This window comes from Homalodisca vitripennis, chromosome X, assembly GCF_021130785.1.
Source record: "Homalodisca vitripennis isolate AUS2020 chromosome X, UT_GWSS_2.1, whole genome shotgun sequence".
NCBI lineage: Eukaryota > Metazoa > Arthropoda > Insecta > Hemiptera > Cicadellidae > Homalodisca > Homalodisca vitripennis.
This window is the reverse complement of record NC_060215.1, coordinates 35,967,253-35,987,454: the sequence shown is the minus strand read 5'-3', so window position 1 is coordinate 35,987,454 and position 20,202 is coordinate 35,967,253. Positions and strand designations below refer to the sequence as shown.

General features: G+C 32.1%; 2 protein-coding genes across 3 annotated transcripts in view; one reads left to right on the top strand and one right to left on the bottom strand.

Annotated features, from left to right (window-relative positions):
* LOC124368901 (protein roadkill) overlaps positions 1-13,129 on the bottom strand; it is a 131,833-nt gene extending 118,704 nt beyond the window's left edge. Inside the window, exon 1 of the mRNA XM_046826416.1 lies at positions 12,889-13,129. The gene's annotated coding sequence lies outside the window, so the exon portion shown is untranslated. The remainder of the gene's footprint in view (positions 1-12,888) is intronic.
* Positions 13,130-16,599: 3,470 nt separating this feature from the next.
* The window catches only part of LOC124368899 (inositol polyphosphate 1-phosphatase), a 31,268-nt gene continuing 27,665 nt past the window's right edge, over positions 16,600-20,202 (top strand). Inside the window, exon 1 of one of the 2 annotated variants that reach the window (XM_046826411.1) lies at positions 16,600-16,848. In XM_046826411.1, the coding sequence (XP_046682367.1) occupies positions 16,808-16,848 (41 nt within the window). In that variant the 5' untranslated portion in view covers positions 16,600-16,807. Of the gene's footprint in view, positions 17,065-20,202 lie in introns of both variants that reach the window. The other variant, XM_046826412.1, reaches the window with a different exon arrangement.

Genomic DNA, 20,202 nt, shown 5'->3' with positions numbered 1-20,202 from the left:
GGTTTAGGTTAAACCTGAATACAATAAAAGAGCTTCAGATTTATTTTCAGTTCATATTCAACCAGAGCTCATTCCAAAACACGCCTGTAGGAGATATAATTTTTATATTTTCCGAATAATTCTGATATTTAGCAAGCTGCCTGAAAAGAATAAATTCTCTTTTAACATCTTGTTATAGATAAAAATAAACAAGATATTGCACAGTTTCACACTCTATAGTGTTTTGCGAGATGAACTATCTCAAACGCGTAATACATTGTAAATTCGGTATTGCTTAGTTCTAGCTTGTTTCATTTAACTGTGAAAATCTGAACACAAGCCACTAGGCATTACGTGATGGGGGGAGGTGGGGAGGGGGCGTCACCATGGAAACCGAGCAGACGCGGCGACACTGTTCTGTTTTCTATGAATAAAAAATGTATTCCCCTTCCACTGCTGTTTTTATTTAATTGACCTAAAAACTGGGCCTTGTTTGTGAGAATGTACTGACTCCATACCAATCTAATCATAAAGGAAAGCCTTTTCCTCATAATCTGACAACAACATATAGACACAGCTGAATTCTGTTCCTTCCTCAAAAATATACTGTGGAAGTATATGTTATAGAAATGTATTCATTTGATATTCTACATTACAAAAATAACCAACCTCAAAATAAATTTTGAAAACTAAATAAATACAGTAACAATGGTTATCAATTACTTCAAGACAATTTGTAATAATGCAACTTCATTTTTATCAGAAATTACTAAATAGATTATTTATTATCAAATTATTTATTATGATATATGTATAAACCATACTAATCTTAAACAAAAAATTAATTAATTAAATTTTTTAATATATTTTAATTATACAAATATTTTTCTCATAATTGTTGTGAAATGTTAAGCATGTCAAAACCTGTACTATGAAAAAGGGACATGCAGGATTCAGTTACATGTGTTAAGTTATCACTAAACTTTCAATTCTTGAGATACAGTTTAGTTATTCGGTGAATAACCTTATTCAGAAGCATCTCGATAATTCAACTTATATGGGTCCCAGTCGTTTCTTGAAGATCATAGACTATTGGAAGTATTATTATAAAATTACTCTCTTAGGTGAGACTCTTTTCATTTCATTTTCCAAAATCATAAATATTCAGTAGTGGAATCATGTAAATACTACTTAATCTCCCACTATGCAGCTGCAGTTAAAGTTACATACCCGTGTCAGATGTGTCAACTGAGGGTTCATCGTAAACACATGACACAGGTTACACAATCTATATGCAACTGAGTAATTGAAATGAAAATAACCATAGACATCAGAAGAGCCTCACACTGTACTATTACTGAAAATGCACAATGTAAATTAACAGCATATTCAGGTTCAGTTGGTAGTCTACTGTATGTATGACTAACAATTTTAAGTTTTTGCTATTTTGAGAATTGCTCATAGTAAACATATATTTATTCTCAAGGTTTTTGAAGTAAAGCCAAGTTGGTTTTTTATCTCTAAGACATAAAAGTATAAAAACCTCCAAAGGGGTAATAAACTACAATAGTGATAAGACTATTTTATCTTAATGAAAGAAATCAATTTAACTACAAAGATAACATAGAGAAGACTCTTCATAACTCTGTCAAGAATAATAGAGCATCTTCTATTATCAATCATTAAGTACTCCATGAGTTAGTAGTTCTGACCTGACTGATTATAACCCATGATAACTAATACTGAAGATGTCTAAAAAATATTTATATTGTCCCTGATTTACAGATAAACCCGAAAAATTGATATAATGAACAATAAATCAATACAATACATATTTAAAACCATATCTGACAACGCATGAGAACAAGGCAATTAATTTTATATAAACGGCTGAAAACAGGTGCCAGACATGGAATAAAGGGTATAAAAAATGAGTTTGACACATATATGATCTGAATGTCTATCTAGGGAGAACTATTAATTTTCTTGAAAAATTGTCTTCCTTTATGTTTATCTGAAATCAACCCTTGATTGATATTGATATCCAATTGGAAAAAATCTAAATAAGATCCTAATCTTTGGTCACATCTATGCTCCAGGCTATAACTAGGATGAGTTTTCTACGGATAACTTTGTACTTCAGAGTTTATGCATAAATTTATTTAGTATCTTTCTTCTCCAGCATCATAAAGGTAAAAATGTCTAAAATTGTACCATTGCAAACCATAGCACTGGTAAACTATACTGCCCCGAGGTGTTGTGTTAGTAAGAAAAGACTAGGGTGATCTTCATTTCTAGATTAATTTTGATTCAAGTAGTTGTGGTGGGTAAAAGAATCCTGACAAGATGATTCTTGTTTTAGATTATCACCTACCATATATACCAACTAAAGCATTAGTAGCTTTAAAAAATCTATTATCCTGATGTATTGTCGGGTACTCTCTTGTAGTCTTACAATAGTTTACCATGTATTGTACAAGTTTACTGCCCTTGTCAGCCCTGCTGTCAGGTACAAAGACTTAAGTTTTAGCAATTATTGAGTTCATAAACTGACAGAAGAAAAGTTATTAGATATTCTAAATGGTTATTTTCCAACTCAACTATTTTTCTTAAGAGTCAGCTTTCTACCAACAGGAAGGAATTGAAGTTGAGGATTAAGAAATTATCTATCTGGTTTGTAACATAAAAAGTTATAAGCATAAGAGGTCATAATATTCCAAGAAATGTAATAAGCTACAACTAGAGTGTAGTTACTAAGTATGTTTTAAATTCAGAGAATATTTCACCTTCTTTTGAAAATTAATAGCGATGTGAAGAACCTAATTTAGAACTTTTGGGCCATGTTATTTATTAAACACCACCATGTCACTTGTATAAGTAGATTGATGCTCTTTAATTTGACCCAAAATTTCATTTTAGGGAACAATACAGACCATATAGTAACTATTTTACTAAATATAACATATACAGGGTGAGTCTGGACCACCCGTGCAGTATTTACAGCTGTTTTAATAACTGACTTCCACACTTTTTCTATCTCTTTTCTCCATAATTTGGCCTCTCCGAATCCGTTTTTAAAATTATTTTCAATTTTGAAAAAATGCCCCTAAAGGGCCCAATTTTGGGGGTAGGGGTACTTTTTGGGGAATTTTCAAATGTAAACATGGGTCGTGTGATACATCAATTTAAAGGTCTAATTACACCAAACATTTTGGCGCAAACAAAAGTTAATTATCTTTAACCGTATGTACAGGGTGTATCAAAAACGTTTTGAAATAGGACTTTAAATAAAGTACCGTGTTACCTTACCTACAATACGGAACAGCTCCAGATTTTTTTCCTAACTTGCTATTGACCTATTTTTTCAATTAAATATGTGGTACGGGCATTTTTCACTGGATTTTCTAAATTTCAAAAATATTCAAAATTTACGAATACAAAAAAATCCTAACACTCAACATTCTTATATAGCAACATATAATAAATTTTATATCAAATAAAAGGTCTTTTTAAAACAAACATTTTTTGTATTTAACTTTTTTTTCTTATCTCTTACTGTTTCAAAATGGCAGCCGAAAAAAACTGAATTACATATGTTCTGTTTACAAAATGTAACAAATTATTTTTATTTGAATAAACAGGTTTTTGTGATTAAATAAACTGAATGTGTTATGAAATCAGACCAAAATTCAAACATGTTGTAATTTTCCAATGTGGCCCAATATTTTTGTAGTAGTTTACCATGTTATCTTTCATTGGTGTCTGCTGTTAAGGACAGCTTGTGGTTTTTCGAAAAATGCCGTACACAAATGCAGAGGCATTCGATATGCTAATGGTGTTAGGCGAATGTTTTCAAAAACTATGTGGCTTCTGCGAGGGTGTATGCCAAACGGTTTCCAAATAGAGAACCTCAGTCACGAATGGCCTTTCAAAGTGACTAAAGAATGCTATTCGAGTTGACGTTATTCGTGAAACAGGACAGGTACAGCCTGACAACAATAAGGGAAAAAAACACTTGCAAGGCCTGTAAGAAGTGATAGGGCACCAGAAGTATTGGCGGCGGTGCAAACTAAACCCAAAATGATTCTTCCAGAAGAATAGCTATTGATTCTGGTATGAGACAAAGTTCAGTGGTGAGGATCCTGAAAGACAATAAAATGCATCCCTACAAGATGTCCCTGCACCAAGAACTTCATGGTGATGATGGCATTCAAAGAATGAATTTTTGTTTGTGGGCAAGAGAAAAGTTGCTACAAAATGAACATTTTTTCACAATTTACTATGGTGTGACAAAGCTAAATTTTGGGAGCAACGGCGAAGTTAACCGTCACAACATGAGGTACTGGGCTCATGAGAACCCCCACTGGATATGAGAGGTTGACAACCAGAGGTACTGGACTGTGAATACTTGGTGTGGTATTGCTGGTAGGAGAATTTTAGGTCCTTTTTTCTTTGAAGGACACCTAGATGGAGAGACTTATAACATTTTTTTAATTAATCACTTGCCTAACTTATTAATAGATGTACCTGACGAAGTTGTTGGCAATATGTGGTTTATGCACGACAGTGCAGTGCTCCGGCTCACTACTCGCAACAACGTGCGACAAATGCTTGATGAACAATATCCTGGAAAATGGGTTGGAAGAGGTGGCCCAGTTAACTACCCACCAAGATCCCCTGATTTGACCTGTATGGACTTTTACTTATGGGGTAGGCTGAAAGAATTAGTTTATGTTTTACGACCGACAACACCCGAAAAATATGATGCAGCGAATCCGGAATGCTATAAATTCAATCAGCCACGAAGAAGTGTTGCGAGCTGTAGATAGCTTAAGTTCCAGATTAGAACTGTGTTAGCAAATGACGGACTACAATTCGAGCACCTGTACTAGCAAAATCAATGAAAGGTAAGATTATGGCTAGTTCAGAGTTCATTCAGAGCTATTAGGCAAATTAAAAATTAAAGGACATATTTTTATTTCATATCATTTAAAAATAATTTGTTACATTTTGTAAAACAGACATATGTAATTCAGTTTTTTTGGGCTGCCATTTAGAAACAGTAAAAGATAAAGAAAAAAAGTTAAATACAAAAAAAGTTTGTTTTAAAAAGACCTTTTATTTGATATAACATTTATTATATGTTGCTATTTAAGAATTTTTTAGTGTTAGGATTTTTTGTATTCTTAAATTTTGAATATTTTTGAAATTTAGAAAATCCAGTGAAAAAATGCCCGTACCACATATTTCATTGAAAAATAGGTCAATAGCAAGTTAGGAAAAAAATCTGGAGCTGTTCCGTATAGTAGGTAGGGTAACACGGTACTTTATTTTAAAGTCCTATTTCAAAACATTTTGGTACACCCTGTACATACGGTTTAAAGATAATTAACTTTTGTTTGCGCCAAAATGTTCGGTGTAATTAGACCTTTAAATTAATGTATCACACCAACCCATGTTTACATTTGAAAATTCCCCAAAAAGTACCCCTACCCCCCAAAATTGGGCCCTTTAGGGGCATTTTTCAAAATTGAAAATAATTTTAACGGATTCGGGAGAGGCCAAATTATGGAGAAAAGAGATAGAAAAAGTGTGGAAGTCAGTTATTAAGACAGCTGTAAATACTGCACAGGTGGTCAGACTCACCCTGTATTATTAGTTTATATCATTACAAAGATTAACTGTAATTAGCATACTTCAATGGCAACTAAATATAAAACTCATTATTCCTCAATGTAAATGAAATTTTGAGTTTTGAGAATGGGACTGATTCCCCCCACACCCAGTTACACTTCTTAAATGCTGTTATTGTCCTTAGAGTCCTTAGAGAAAATCACAGGACAAGCTAAACATTTCTAGTTGAGTCCAGATTTACTGAGAATGGCATACATGATATCTTGCTGATCTGGACACACCAGACTTTTTCTAGCTGAGTCCAGATTTACTGGGAAGGCACATCAACACCTAGCCAAAGCCTAACATCACCACAATCCAACATCATATATCCCAAATACCTAGTCTTTCAGTGGCTGGATTATAGAATACATGGTGGGTCAGCTACACACTTCTTGAGCTTTTTGGAGTATATGTCTATCAGAAATGTCACCCTCTGTTCTTTCAGCTTGTCATAAATTGTGGTTCACTTGATGTACTTTCACAGAATGCTACAGTCTCACATAATTTCAGCAGAAAAGTTGGTTTGATTAATTGTTCTTTTATAGCTGATGCATAACAGAATTTAAAATTATTAGATAGACCTAGAATTCCATCAAAATTATTATTAAAAGTTAGTTATATGATGACCTGTTTTGTCAATTTGATGCTTAAGTAAAGCATATATTTTTAAATTTGAGTTTAATTCCTTAAATAACCCCAGAGACAAAATTCCCAACACCCATCGAAATCCAGGATATTGTCAACACACATGTGAAGGTTGGAAAATGTAGTTACTGACAGTACGATGTATGTCCCATACAGAGAATGGGTTCTTGAGGAAAATGGTATCATTCCAAATATATAAGTAAACTTTAAAGTTTAACTAGTTCAGACAAAACATTGCTTCAATCTCACACACATATTCCGTTTAAAATTAGAAAATTAACTAAATAATTAATTAAGTAATTTTTATAAATTCAATAAGGATGTTTATAAACAAAACTAAAACAATAGTTGTAGGAAAAATTAAGTTCTAGTCTTAATTAAGAGATTCCATACGAGTGATTTTGTTCTCATTTTTCTGAAGTGTAACAATCATTAACGCACCAAGTCTCAAAACAATAGTACCTTATGAAACTATATATAAACCTATTTCTGCATGGATGTCTTTTAATACAGCTTGAAAATGAACAATTATGGTGAATTGTTTGAATTCTTCATAAATAACTTAATTCTACAAGCTAATCTTCTCCTGAAATTACAGATATTGTTCAGTGTTAGTCATTAAAAATAATGTCTAATATACTTGCTATAATCCCAAAGAGGGTTCACTTCTGGCTGGTTTAAACCTTTCAGTTGAACCTACACTAGGTACAGCAAAAACCGATGTGTCACTAACATCTGTGGAATCTCTTGGATGCAGGACATCACTAGCCACTAATTTAAAGATAATGACGTATAAGTGTTTACCGATAGGTCTAGTTTAATGTAGAGGAGATTATTGGAATGGGTGGAGCTCCCTTAGTGTTAAAGGCTGTTGCTAGCCTCGACATGAGGGAGTTCTGTCTCCTACCGGCTTTAACTGGAGGAGGCTGAAACAGTACTAGTCTCCCCTTTTTCCAAGGTGAAATGACTGAGATATAGAGCCTATCTCTCGTCATGTGATCTCAAAAGGAGCTAACTCCTACCCTCGACTTTACCTATCCTGAATATCCTGTCATTCCGTAAGCATGTACAAAGGTCCTTTTAGGACTATGTACAACGGGGTGTATACTCAGCTTTTTGCTCTAAGTGAACAAACAACAAAACAACTATAAGAGCCAGATTAAAATAAATGTTTGTAAATCGCAAACATGTTTAACCCTAACCTAACAATTGATAATTATACTGTCATAAGTAATTAAAATTTTGCTACAAAGCATGCTTAATAAATTTTGCCTATAAACTTTACACTGCTTTCAATGCAGCATCAACCTTCTTGACAACTTAAATGATATTGACTTAAGACTCATGTACAATCTCCTAAAGTAACAACATTTTCATTCTTAAACAAAGCCATAGATAAGGGAATAAAATATGCCTCTAACGTAAATTATTTTATAGATTAGTCAAATTATTAATAAAACACTACAGAGGGACTATAATCAGTTTCCATTATCTTATTCACAGGGTCCCACTGTCACCCTATCAATTATATCCTCTTTGGAAATTTTTACTTTTTTACACACATAATTACAACATAATTACTTTTAAACTTTAAGATAAATAGAGCTAATCATACAGTAAGAAAAACCTCACTGTTTGTGTTTTCCTGTGCCTACCTAGTGTCAATTTCTACTATCAAGTTATGTTCTACAAGGTGAGAGTACAGCAGACCATGTAAGAGAGTCCGCTAAGTTTCAAAGCTATGAGCCATATCTTAATGACATCCTGGCCAGACAAGAGACATCGAACTTGCCTGAGTAGAAATTAAGTTTAATCCAAATATCAACCCTATATCTCAATTAGATAAAGAAATATTCCTCTGAATAATAGGCTTCATTAATGTTCAGCCAAACCTCACAGACGAATATGTACCATCATTGAATTCGATAGTGCCCATGTAGAAGTAAATTTTCACACAAGATTTTAAGTTATATAGTTCAATTTGTTCTCGAGACAGCCTTACGAAAGTTAGGCTTTATTAACACTATATCAAATTCCATGGATGAACATGCAACATAATCAAAATCAATCAATCTTGTCTGTGTAGAAATGGTTTCATCTAAAATTCCAAATATAGGTATGGCTCAATTCACATTCTCAAGACCCCTAAGTGATTGGTTTCGCTAATGATTTGCCAATTCCGATGTATGGAAATGTATCATAATCAAACTTGATCTTGCCTATTTAGATAAAGTTTATATAAAGTTTTAAGCATAAAGCAAATTTTGTTCTTAAAATATCATGCGAACAGACAAACTTAGTGTAGATATTACAGGAAATGCATCATAATCAAACTTGATCTTGCCTATTTAGATAAAGTTTATATAAAGTTTTAAGCATAAAGCAAATTTTGTTCTTAAAATATCATGCGAACAGACAAACTTAGTGTAGATATTAACAAGAATGCTGTAGCACTAAAAGGGTAATATAAAAAGATAAGTCTAAGAGTGGCTTCTTAACAGTTCTCTTGAACTCTTAACACTTTTAATGTGATTATACCACCAATGGCTGGACAGGCTAATATTGATACCAAGAACAGAATAAAATAAGCTACACCCATCCTAAAAATAACATACTATGTTGACAACTATTGGTGCTTGAAATGGATTCAGACGATACCCACTAGACTGGGTGATTATCCCCTTTTGAGATATCAAGTCCTCTCTATTCCGGAGGTTACTGACCGTAACTAGAAGAAATTTTGGTGTCCTATCTCGTCTCACTACAATCGGTCTGAAAATTTGTCGGATTACAAGGTATATGGTACTTGAGGAACACATTGTACCACATGGAATCAATTATAACATTTGATAGCCCGAGAAACAAATGTCATATACGCTTCTTTTTATTACATGGCTGAGTTAAACACCCACTTGCAGTGTATGTGTGTGTGTGGTGATATCCGTTAGACAAATTGGCCCGCCTTAGCCAAAAAAACCAAATTCCCACTAGCCGTGTCTGCAAGTTATTAAGCCTAGAACTTCCTGTAAATAATAATATTAACGTATTGTACAGTAAATGGTAAAAATAACTCGGTTCTTATCTTCTTGTTTTTGACGATAGAAGCTAGTAGTGCAGTTGCACGTTCTTAATCTTTCTGATGAAGCTGGTTTTATTTTATTAACTAATGTCTTGGCTTAACGCTAATTAATTTGGGGTTGTAGTGGGTTTGTGGTCAAGGATTTCATGGTAAACATTCTTGGTAGCATTTATTTTGTGGTCAACATTTCAAAGTTATTAGCTTGCACCATCATTCAGCATGCAGTGGAGTCAAGTGAAAATATTTTACCAAGAAATTTATTTGGGAACTATGCATTGATGGAAAGGACGTGCTTAGGGTGATAGGAATATGTTGTTTATACAGACTGTCATAAAATCAGCCATTGATCCATCCCAGACATGTGTCAGTTCATAATATCACAGGTAAGATTTATTTACTGGTGTATACCTCACACATTCAGTCCAGTTACTGTGTCAAAGTGGTCTGAGTGTGTCTCACCTACTAACAGGTAAACAATAAGAGATGACCTGGCAAAACCAGCTATGGTATTCCTAGGACTTCCTAATGAGCTTCAGTAAGACAAAACAAAACCTAATAAATGCTATGTTAATCATGGTTGTTGATGTTTGTCGATTCTTGTAATAACTTGTTTTATGATTTTGTGTATTAAGTTCTCAAAATAACTAGTGAGTGAATGTTTTATCCGCCTTACAATAACTTTAAATGTAACTTAAACTGTGTGGGTTTTATACAAAATTCAAACTTTAATTGACCACCAAACTTGATAGAGTAACATTAGAGACTCTAGTTTGTGCCATTATTCTTCTTTTTTATAATACCTTTAAAATGAGGTGTCACTTGCTAGGGATTCGTATTTAAAAATTTTGACTTACCCATTTTGGGGGAGTAAAATATTTCCATACATAAAAGACCTCCTCAGCTGGTCATATAAACATCCCGCAAAGTAAATTACTCCATCACTATTCATAAGAAAGTTAATGGGGGGGATGGTAAGAGGGTTGGGTCTTTTTAAGGCACCTGGCGTAAAACAAACAGCAATACCCAGATAACCAAATGTATGATTTTGAATTAGTTGAGGTGATTGTATTTTTGTACACCTGGGGAAACTCCTTTCACAAATATACAAAATTGGAAATATATTACAGTTTTAAAGAAAGCTAATAGTAAATAAAGAAAAGGGACCTAAGAAAATTACCAATGTATTTTTTCTTGAAAATGAATAGTGAATTATCAGCAAAATATGCAGCAGTTTCCCTCCAATTTGAGAACAGAATTTGGAATCATGTAAAAATGATTCTGTTCTCTTTTTTTAGGCCAACTGTAAATTAATTGCTTCTTAGAGTTTATTCCCTTCAATTTACGAACTTAAGTTAGTTAGTGAGTTATGGAAAAAAATATTCAATTCTTTTTAATTTTTTTTCAGAACAACTGGTAGTTTAGTTTCCTATAGTTCATGACCAACCTTGTTTTTCTCTGAATAAGTTAGTTTTCTGTACCACAACAAAAAAGCAGTCTAGAACTTTTCCATTACAATTCACTTATATTTTAATACTTGACATGAGTTTATGAACCAGATGATATAATTTACATTATTTTGTATTTGTCCCATATATAATGTTAAGTCTGTATATAAAAAAGAAAAAAAAATATTATAACAAAGTTTAACCCCTTGCTAGCTACATGGATCTATAAATAAACATATTTTTGTTTGAATTACAAAGCATTTCCACTTAAATGTTTTGAATTTAAAAACAAAATTGAACAATGTTTTTTGTTATGTACGGGACTCAAAAACAACTGAACATTTTTAAGCATTATATATACCTTGTAACTTGCCTTTTAAGAACGTGTCCAGATTTGTAGCCAAGAAGAAATATCAAATAAAAAACATTAAAACTTTTCTGCAACCTTAAAAGTACAAACAATCATCTGTAGGCCTACATACTTTTTTGAATGTTTGTTTTTGACAATGGTAGGATTGTGAAGAGAACTAGTACTTTCTAACACTTGTAATCTGGGTACGAGAAAGTACCGATAAAAATGCCCCTGGCCAGAGTTACTGGCTTTAGTGACGTCTTCGTTAGCACCCCTTTTGGGGGGAAAAAAATCCTTTAAGATAGAACCTGAATTAAGTTCAGACTACATACACACTACCATACAAATGTAGACACCCAACAATAATCAAAACTAATAGTATGTTGTTGTTTCCCCTGACAAAAATGCATGAATCTTTATAATTAACAAGTACTTGAAGGATAAGACGGCTGCCAACACTAAAATATACACTAATAGAAACTCAAATCTAACTAAACTAATTATTCGAGGGCCAACAAGCTTGCCTGAGAGTATTGTTTATAATTTAGCTGTTGATATTGGAGGTAAACTACCCAACTACCTAGCCTGAACTCACCTAACTTGACCTAACTGAGAGCCGAACGCTGTACCCGAGAGCCAACATACATAACTTCCTTTTCCCTCACCATAATTTCCCTTCTACATTAAGTTAGTACACACTATAGAAGATCTGAAGAATGTTTTGTGAAAAACACTGGAGGTCCCTAACAGTTCCAACATGATCTAACATTAGATGATCTGAGGTCAGGAAAGTATGGATAGGAAATGTTCCTGACCTTCAACGCAGGCTTAAGTTCTGCCACCCTACACTTCTGGTGAAAAAAGAAAAACATCCCTCCAAATAGAACCTTAATTCAAGCTCAGGAACAGTGGCCTTCAGGTAATACCAAAGTAACAATAATTTTGCACTGTGCTGTGTAGACTCTGAACTTCTTACTTAGGCATAAATTTACGTCTGCAGCTTCTATTTTTGTTTTACTTCCTTATTTTGTGTTATTAGAAAGTTCACTTTTGAACCAAACTAAAGTTGATCCCAGTAATAACTCAGAATTACATGCTCAAACTATTGCTAAACAGACAAGTTTGTGTCAGAATTAGCCTATTTATATTTTACAGCCATGTCAAGGCCTAATTTACTTGAAATGATCACAAGGATGTTACATATTACTACTGTCTATGTATCACTCACATTTGATGAATTTAACCACATTGGTATTAATATAGTTCATTAATTATTGTTTAAACTAGTGGTGTGAATAAAGTAACTGGAAACTTGGGAGGTATGCTTTTCTCCACTAAACAATGTAGTGCCAGATTTAATTCAAGGTTGAACTAAAAAGTATAAAAATAATATAGTATAACAATAAAATTTAAAAGTAACAGTAAATTACAGTACTCAATTGCAATTTACATTAATGCTCTCAATACAAATGTGTCCCTTATCATTAACTTGTTAAATTGTAATGCTAAAAGAAGGTAGGTATGGCCTACACTATCTGGCAACAGTTTCAAGGTCTAGGTCATAGGACAACCCAATTTGCGTCAATTAAACATGATAATTTGACACACAAGGATATCTCCTAGAATAAATGCATAAACTTCTGATAGCATAAACTATGAACATCAAGTATACAAAAAGTTTACATTGCAAGATAAAATGAAATGATACTTACAGCCAAGATCTAAATTCTAGCCTGAAAATATAGGTTCAGTTCTATGACGGGAGCACGTAATCACAACACTTTTGAGCAATATAGAAGTATAGAAAAATTCTACTAATTGTTGAAAGTCCCGAGAGTTTTACAAAACAAGACAAATTATTAGTTGTTTATCACAGAGTTTACAAAACGCCATCCTAAATACATTTCTTTAACTCCGCAAGATATCCTCTCCCACAACAGTTTTAACACACACTACCTGAAAAACTGTTATAGGCAAACAAAAATAACACTTGAACACAACGAAAAAAAATATTCCAAAGTCCACCAATGTAAAATTTAAAGAATGATCTATTCATAGTAGACTAGGAATCGCCACTACGCTCATGCAGCCCGTTCATTAATTACCAATACATTATAAATTTCATAGAATGTTACAAAAAAATGTACTACTATTAGAATATTGTACTTTAGGTTTATTCATTTATCTCTAACTATTTTACAAATGCCATTTAACAATGAATTAAAATCAACTAATTACTTCTTTAATCACTTTCAATAAACCCCCAATTAAAAGTTTTAATTGCAATTTGACTCCTTTTTAACCAAAATTACTCTAAAATATCATTTCTAAAATGCTATGTGGGATGACACATAGCCGTACATTTACTGTACAGTATCATATGTAATGTATCGTTTTAGTCTCTATGAGAGGTTAAATACTAAAATTGTCATATGATGTCATATATGCGTAACCCTTAACAGTATCGATATTGACCAAGGATAAGGGGGTTTGAGCCAGTTTAGATTCCAATAATTTAAAACGTTTGGAAATCTAGAAACTGTGGTCTAGATATTGATAAGATAAAAGAGTCAAACAAACAATTGATAATGTGGGGAAGGCCGATTGGAAGTCCTGCCACTGTGCCAGGTGATCATTAGTTTCATCTAAAGTTTGCTGTGATGATAATCTCGGTTTCCTCTATACCACTGACATGCAAAATTACGTTTACACAACTTTTGAAAATTGACAACGATGGCAACTGATAGAAGAATATAGCTGTTAAAATGTTGGTGGAGATTTCGATATAACGTGTTGACAATACAACATGAATTTCATACATACATGCATATATATGGATATATATATATATATATATATATATATATATATATATATGGATGCATATATATATACAATATCCTCTCCCACAACAGTTTTAACACACACTACCTGAAAAACTGTACAATATATATTTATATATATGTATTGTATATATATATATATATATATATATATATATATATATATATATACAATACAAATGTCATATATTTTTTCAGTTACTGTGTTTGAGCACATACGTTGCGAGTGTGTTTGGTGTTGTGTCCATGAGTAATTGTTTCAGAATAAAATAAGTTATTAATATAAGCTAAAAGAGTTTTCATAAATAACTGACGGACAGTAAATAATTTGGTTTCATAAAAATCCTATAAGTTTTATTTCATTGCAGAGTTAGAATATTTTCTTTGCAAAATTGTGGTAGCCTGAGGTATTATTCCTTCCAATTGCTAAATTATTTACTAGTTTACAATTAGCTGATCCTCTTAAAATATTTTCTTCTTTTAACAATCATAATAGCTGCTAGACCCAAATTTAATAACCTTAAACGCACTTTGAAATATGTTTACGTTATTTGAGGAATCTTAGTTAAATTTTATCGGTAACCATAGATGCCGATATCAAACTTGAAAGGTTACTATAATTTACAATTTTTTTTTTTAATAATCTATAATTTTTAATGTTCCTCACTAAGTAATTCCTCAATAATCAAAACGAGGAAATGTGGGACATAATAGTCTATAGACGCTATTTGGTATGTTATACCAAATAAAATAGGAAAATGTGCCAGTGACGATTATGCTTTCTTAATTAACATACCAGAAAATCTATCAAACACGTCAATAATATATTTTTCCCCAAATCTTTTTATGATATCTATGGATTTAAATATAGTACAAAAATATGTTTAAATAAGTTACATTATATAATGCTTACCTTAAAATATTATTTTTAGGCGTTAAAGGTAGAGATACGGCATATGTTATTGATACACAAAATCAATACATACCATGCATTCGTTTTCCTTCAATTAAAGTGGACTTATATCCCTAGCCACGCCAATCCCACTGAGTAAAAGAGAAGTCCTCAGGAACACTCTTGCTAGTTTGAATAGTTAAACAAAGTGTTGTAATTTGCCAATGTTTCCTACAATGTCCCAAATGGGCATTTACCAGTGTTTCAAAGTCTTCCGTCCTCTATCTTAAGCCCATGACAGTTGATAATAACGTGCTCTGCATTTTTCTTATACACACAACAAAGTTATAGTTTGAAGGGTTGATAAAAGGTGATTGCTTAGTTTAGCTCCCCTTAGTGCAGCGTCTGAAATCTGACTTGGCCAGACTTGACTTCTGGAATCTGGAGTTAACGTCTTCTGAAGAGATTGAACAATGTCGAAACAGTAGAATATCTTGGCAATACCACTTAGTAGTTGTATGATTTTAATATCCTTGACCAAGGAACCAAATCGACCAGGTACTGAGATAGGGATCTTATCAATAGTTGACAACCGATTCAGCCAGCTGGTGACGAAAATCTGGTGACTTTCAAAATGTGCTCTCGGCAACTCAACCATTATTTTCGGGATACGCCTGAATGCAAGTAAACACTTGTTGGTGCAATACTTGTTTTGCGTCGAACCATTATTATAGGAAGGGAAAATGGTTTCGGTTCGTTCTTCTTTCTGTAATAACCATTCTGTGGCATTGATACACATCCGGCTTCTAATGTCAGTGGGTTTAATGAAAGAAATCGTAGTCTTCGTGACACACCAAAATAAATTTATACAATGGAATCAGCTCCATCAAAACTACTGAGTTCGATACTCATTAAGAAAATATCAAAACCCGCCGATGAAATTTTTGTTGTCTGAAATAACCACAGAGTTATTGCAGACATGTTTGTTGGTACCGTTGGTGTAGTTATGCAATTAATTTCATAAGAAAATGCTGTGAAATGTACTTTTCCAGTTTGATTTTTATCTGAATTTAAACAACTCGTAGCACATAAGAAGATCCCATGCAAGACTTAAAAGACCACACCTTTTATTGTGGTCTACTATAAAATTTCCAAATTTACACATTATCATTGTCAACAATCTTATTTGATTATAACTTTTTCACTGGTTATACTAGTATTTTTTCAGCTAGATACGTTTGCAAACAACCGTCAAACCCCTTACGGTTGTATAATTTTCAGTAAAAGGGACAAATACAATAGACTGAACAAATGCGAGTCAGACGATTCTTTAAGTATGTTATACTGAAACAAATTTCTGTGAAAATATATCATTGTGGCATTTCTTTTAACAATTTAACTATCATCTCGTTTGATCCTCACCAAAACAACACTATCACAGCTGATGACCGATTCCTTTAGGTCGAGAAATTCCTATATTGTATTCATAACAAACAACTAAGTTATGTTTTTATACAGTTACATTTTTACAAAAAATCTCGTCTTTCGTAATATTTATTGAGGATTTCGACGGAAGTTTTGAAGACTTTCTTTATAATTAGGTATATTAGTAATTAGGAGGTTTAGGACAACAGTTGTTGATATGTAATCTTTTTTTTTAGAGGAGGAGGGATATTTTACTTGTTTTGTCGTGTTTCTGTTAGGTTAATGTGCAGTACAGCTGAAGTTAGTTCAATTTTGACGCTGTGAACATATGACTTTGACGTAACATGAACATGAAAACAGCAATCTTTGAACTGATAACGTACTTGCTAGGGTCAATATTTGTTTAGAACAGCTTCATAGATCTTTTTTGTTTTTTTATGAAATAGGTGTTGTTGTTGACCTGCCTGGGAAATGAAAAAATACGTAGTGGACATAGTAATACAGTTAATTGGGTAATGACGTATACTTAATAATACGTTGTAATGTCAGGAAGTAACCTCGATGAAGCTAAGATAACAGTATTTGGAATAATCTAGTTAAGGTTTTCTGATTCTATGCTGTTTTTTACTGAGTTGATCAGCTAGGAATAATATTTATATACAAAAAGAACTTAGTTTAATTTAAGTTTTCTTTTAAAGAGGAAAGATTAGCAGCAAAATGTCAACAGGGTAAGACATTTTAAAAGTATTTCTATAGTTTGAACACAATTAATTATGATTATTTGTGTTGGCTTGAAAATGGTGCTTTAATATGTTATGCTTTGTCATGCTGATCAACAGTTTGAAATATTATATACTTTATGATTTGATTTTTAAAGAATTCTAAAAATTAACCAATGTTTAAAAATAGAATGCTTAGCCTAGTTATTTATATGTTTTATATTGCCAATTGTTGCATGTAAACTAGTTTGTTACAAAATCAATAATGGTTTGCTGATTCCATGCATATTTTTACATTCTAACAGAAAACAATTATATTCTTCATTAGAAAGGCCTGTAATCCATTGTGATTTAAAGTACAAAATATAATATTTAGTGGTGACCCTCAGGCTCTCAGGGTTAGCCAATTTCCTCTGATCCAATGTTTTTGGAAATTTAGCAGGTTTGTTCCTGTGAACATTAGTAAATATACAACTATATTTTTCATTCCTACCCCCACCACCCCCCAATTTAGAGGTACCACATCAGTTGATGTCAATGAAATTAAGGCTCTCATTTGATATACAGCATTGTAGTTACCTAAATTATTATATATATATATAACTATTCCTGTAATAATTACACTTTATTCTTGACCCCGATAAACATGTTATTCTTGATCTTTTTGTAATTTTATGCTGAATAAGAAATAAGAAAGGATTTTTTAATTCACATAAGGTTTTAATGTAATAAATAAGAAGATATTATTAATCGATTTGTATATTTCGGTTTACACCGTCTTCAGGAAATTAAACAAGGTCATTTATAGAAATAGGGCTATAAGAATATTAAAAACATGAACATCAACACAGAAAACCAAAATAAAGAATTACTGAGGTAGGATTTGTAACATATGACTTGATTTTATAAACTCACTTTGTTGAATAATTCATCTAAATATAATCCACTTGGAAATTTTGATTTGGTGACGAGCTGGTGGGCTTGTTCTATGATTCTTAGGTTGTTTACTTAAATTTTGAGACATTTTTCTTGTTGGTTTCACTGAATATACTTCTTCAATATATATATATATATATATTACACTAACTTACTGCAATATGGGTCTAGGATTGATACATTTAAAGGTGGTTCTCTATTATTTTCTTGATTATTTTGCTTTTCTTATTTCACTTCTCTTACTTTTGGTTTTTTCCTTTAGTGCTGTCCTACAATGCTGGTGAAGAACAAAAAATATCTTTTGAGAATAAAATATTAAATAATAAATCTTGGTAAATGTGAAATTAATGGCTATAGTGGTAAAAAACGAGTTTCACATTATTAAACTCTTGCTTTTGTTGTCCTGAACAACACAATATAAGTTTCAAGGGGTGGAGATGACAATAAAAAGTTATAAAACATGAAAAGTGGAACTACTTTTCTCGTATCGAGCAATATTTCCTTGGTTTACATCTATGTTAGGCTTCAAGTAGTCTTGTTGGAACTGTGAGTAAACCTCGTATTGGTTGCTGCTGAAACAGCTATTGCACCATCTTTGGATATGTAAAATAACAATAATGCTGGGGAATTTGATGTAAATAAAAGACAATTTTGTTAATTATACCTTCTGAGAATAAAGTTTCACATCGGCTTGACACAAGTGCCTCTGGCTATCAAAACCGGGTAGCACCAAAGGTAGACAAACAGTAAATATTCTTCGAGGTAGTACCTATCACTAAAAGATACAATTCTAGAGGATCTGATCATGAATGACTGACCATTACTGTCAGCTAGGAAATGCATCTTGACAAAGCAAACAGATATTGTAAATTCACTATAACTTCCTACTATCTTGCGAGAAAAGTAGTTCCACTTTTAATGTTCTAAAATCCATTAATTGTTACTTTTATCCCCTAGAACCTTATATTGTTTTGTTCAGGACCATGTTATCACAGGTTAATAACGCTACCGTAATGTTGTTATCGGTATGGATAAAAGTAAATTTGCAAATAATGCAAACAAATTTAACCAAGCTTTTTAAAAACATAAATAAATAGTGTAAAAAATAAACACAAATTCAATAAATAAACAAAACTAACATAACCATAAATTAACCCTCTTTCTTATATATGTATAGTCTACTGACAATCTACCTGGTAACTTCCATTAAAATAGTTTATCTCGATTTTAAAAATAACATACGATTACATGACGAACTTTGAAAAAAACACGATGACCAATTAAAAACGAATAAATTGCTTTCGTTTTAACTGTTCACGTGATTCACACAAACATGTAAATAACTTTAAAAACTAATTGAGGGTATTAGAGTTAAGGTGCCGCAGTTCTTAGAGTCAGAGTTGGTGCTTTACTAAGTTGTTCTGACCAGAAAACACTTAGACAAGCTATCAGGTGCAGATAATAATTAAAATCATAGTTAATAAGTAGCACAGTAAGCAAATATATCCACAAAATTACATTTCCATTTAAACTAATAAAACAACATTATTATGTGTGATTTCTACTCCCTAAAACCATATATAGTTTTTTCAGGAGAAAGAACAGAATATGTTAATATCGTTGAAATTTTGATTGGCAACTCTGATTTTTAACTTCACCAATACTTAAATCTCCAGGTAGTACATTAAGGTTCTAGCAGGTGTAATCATGAATACCACTGGCCTACAGTGTAGGCCAATACGGAGGGTAATACAACACAATAACGCTAGACTCCAACTGGTAACGAATTTGTAGCATTTGAAGTCTGAGTAAAGTAAGTTACTGCATTAACAAGTTAATTTTTAGTGTTACTGCATTTAAGTAAAATTTCGATATAAACCAATATAATAAATCACCCTAACTAATTGATGTCTGCTTAATGCTAATAGGCTTTTTTATTTATACGTATGTATATATATATATTAGGATTTTGAGCAATGTGCTGCTCAAAATCCCTGCACTATTTTACCCGTTTGGCGTAAGTAATCCTTTATAAAATAATAATTTTTTAAATTATTTTTCCAACCAATTTTCTAGATTTAATATTTTTTATTCAGCTTGAAATATATTAATTTATACAATAATAACAGTGATACATATTTTCTATTTCAATGTATTATACCTAAAATAACATGCCAAAAATCTTTATTCAAACTCTTTGACTTACATATT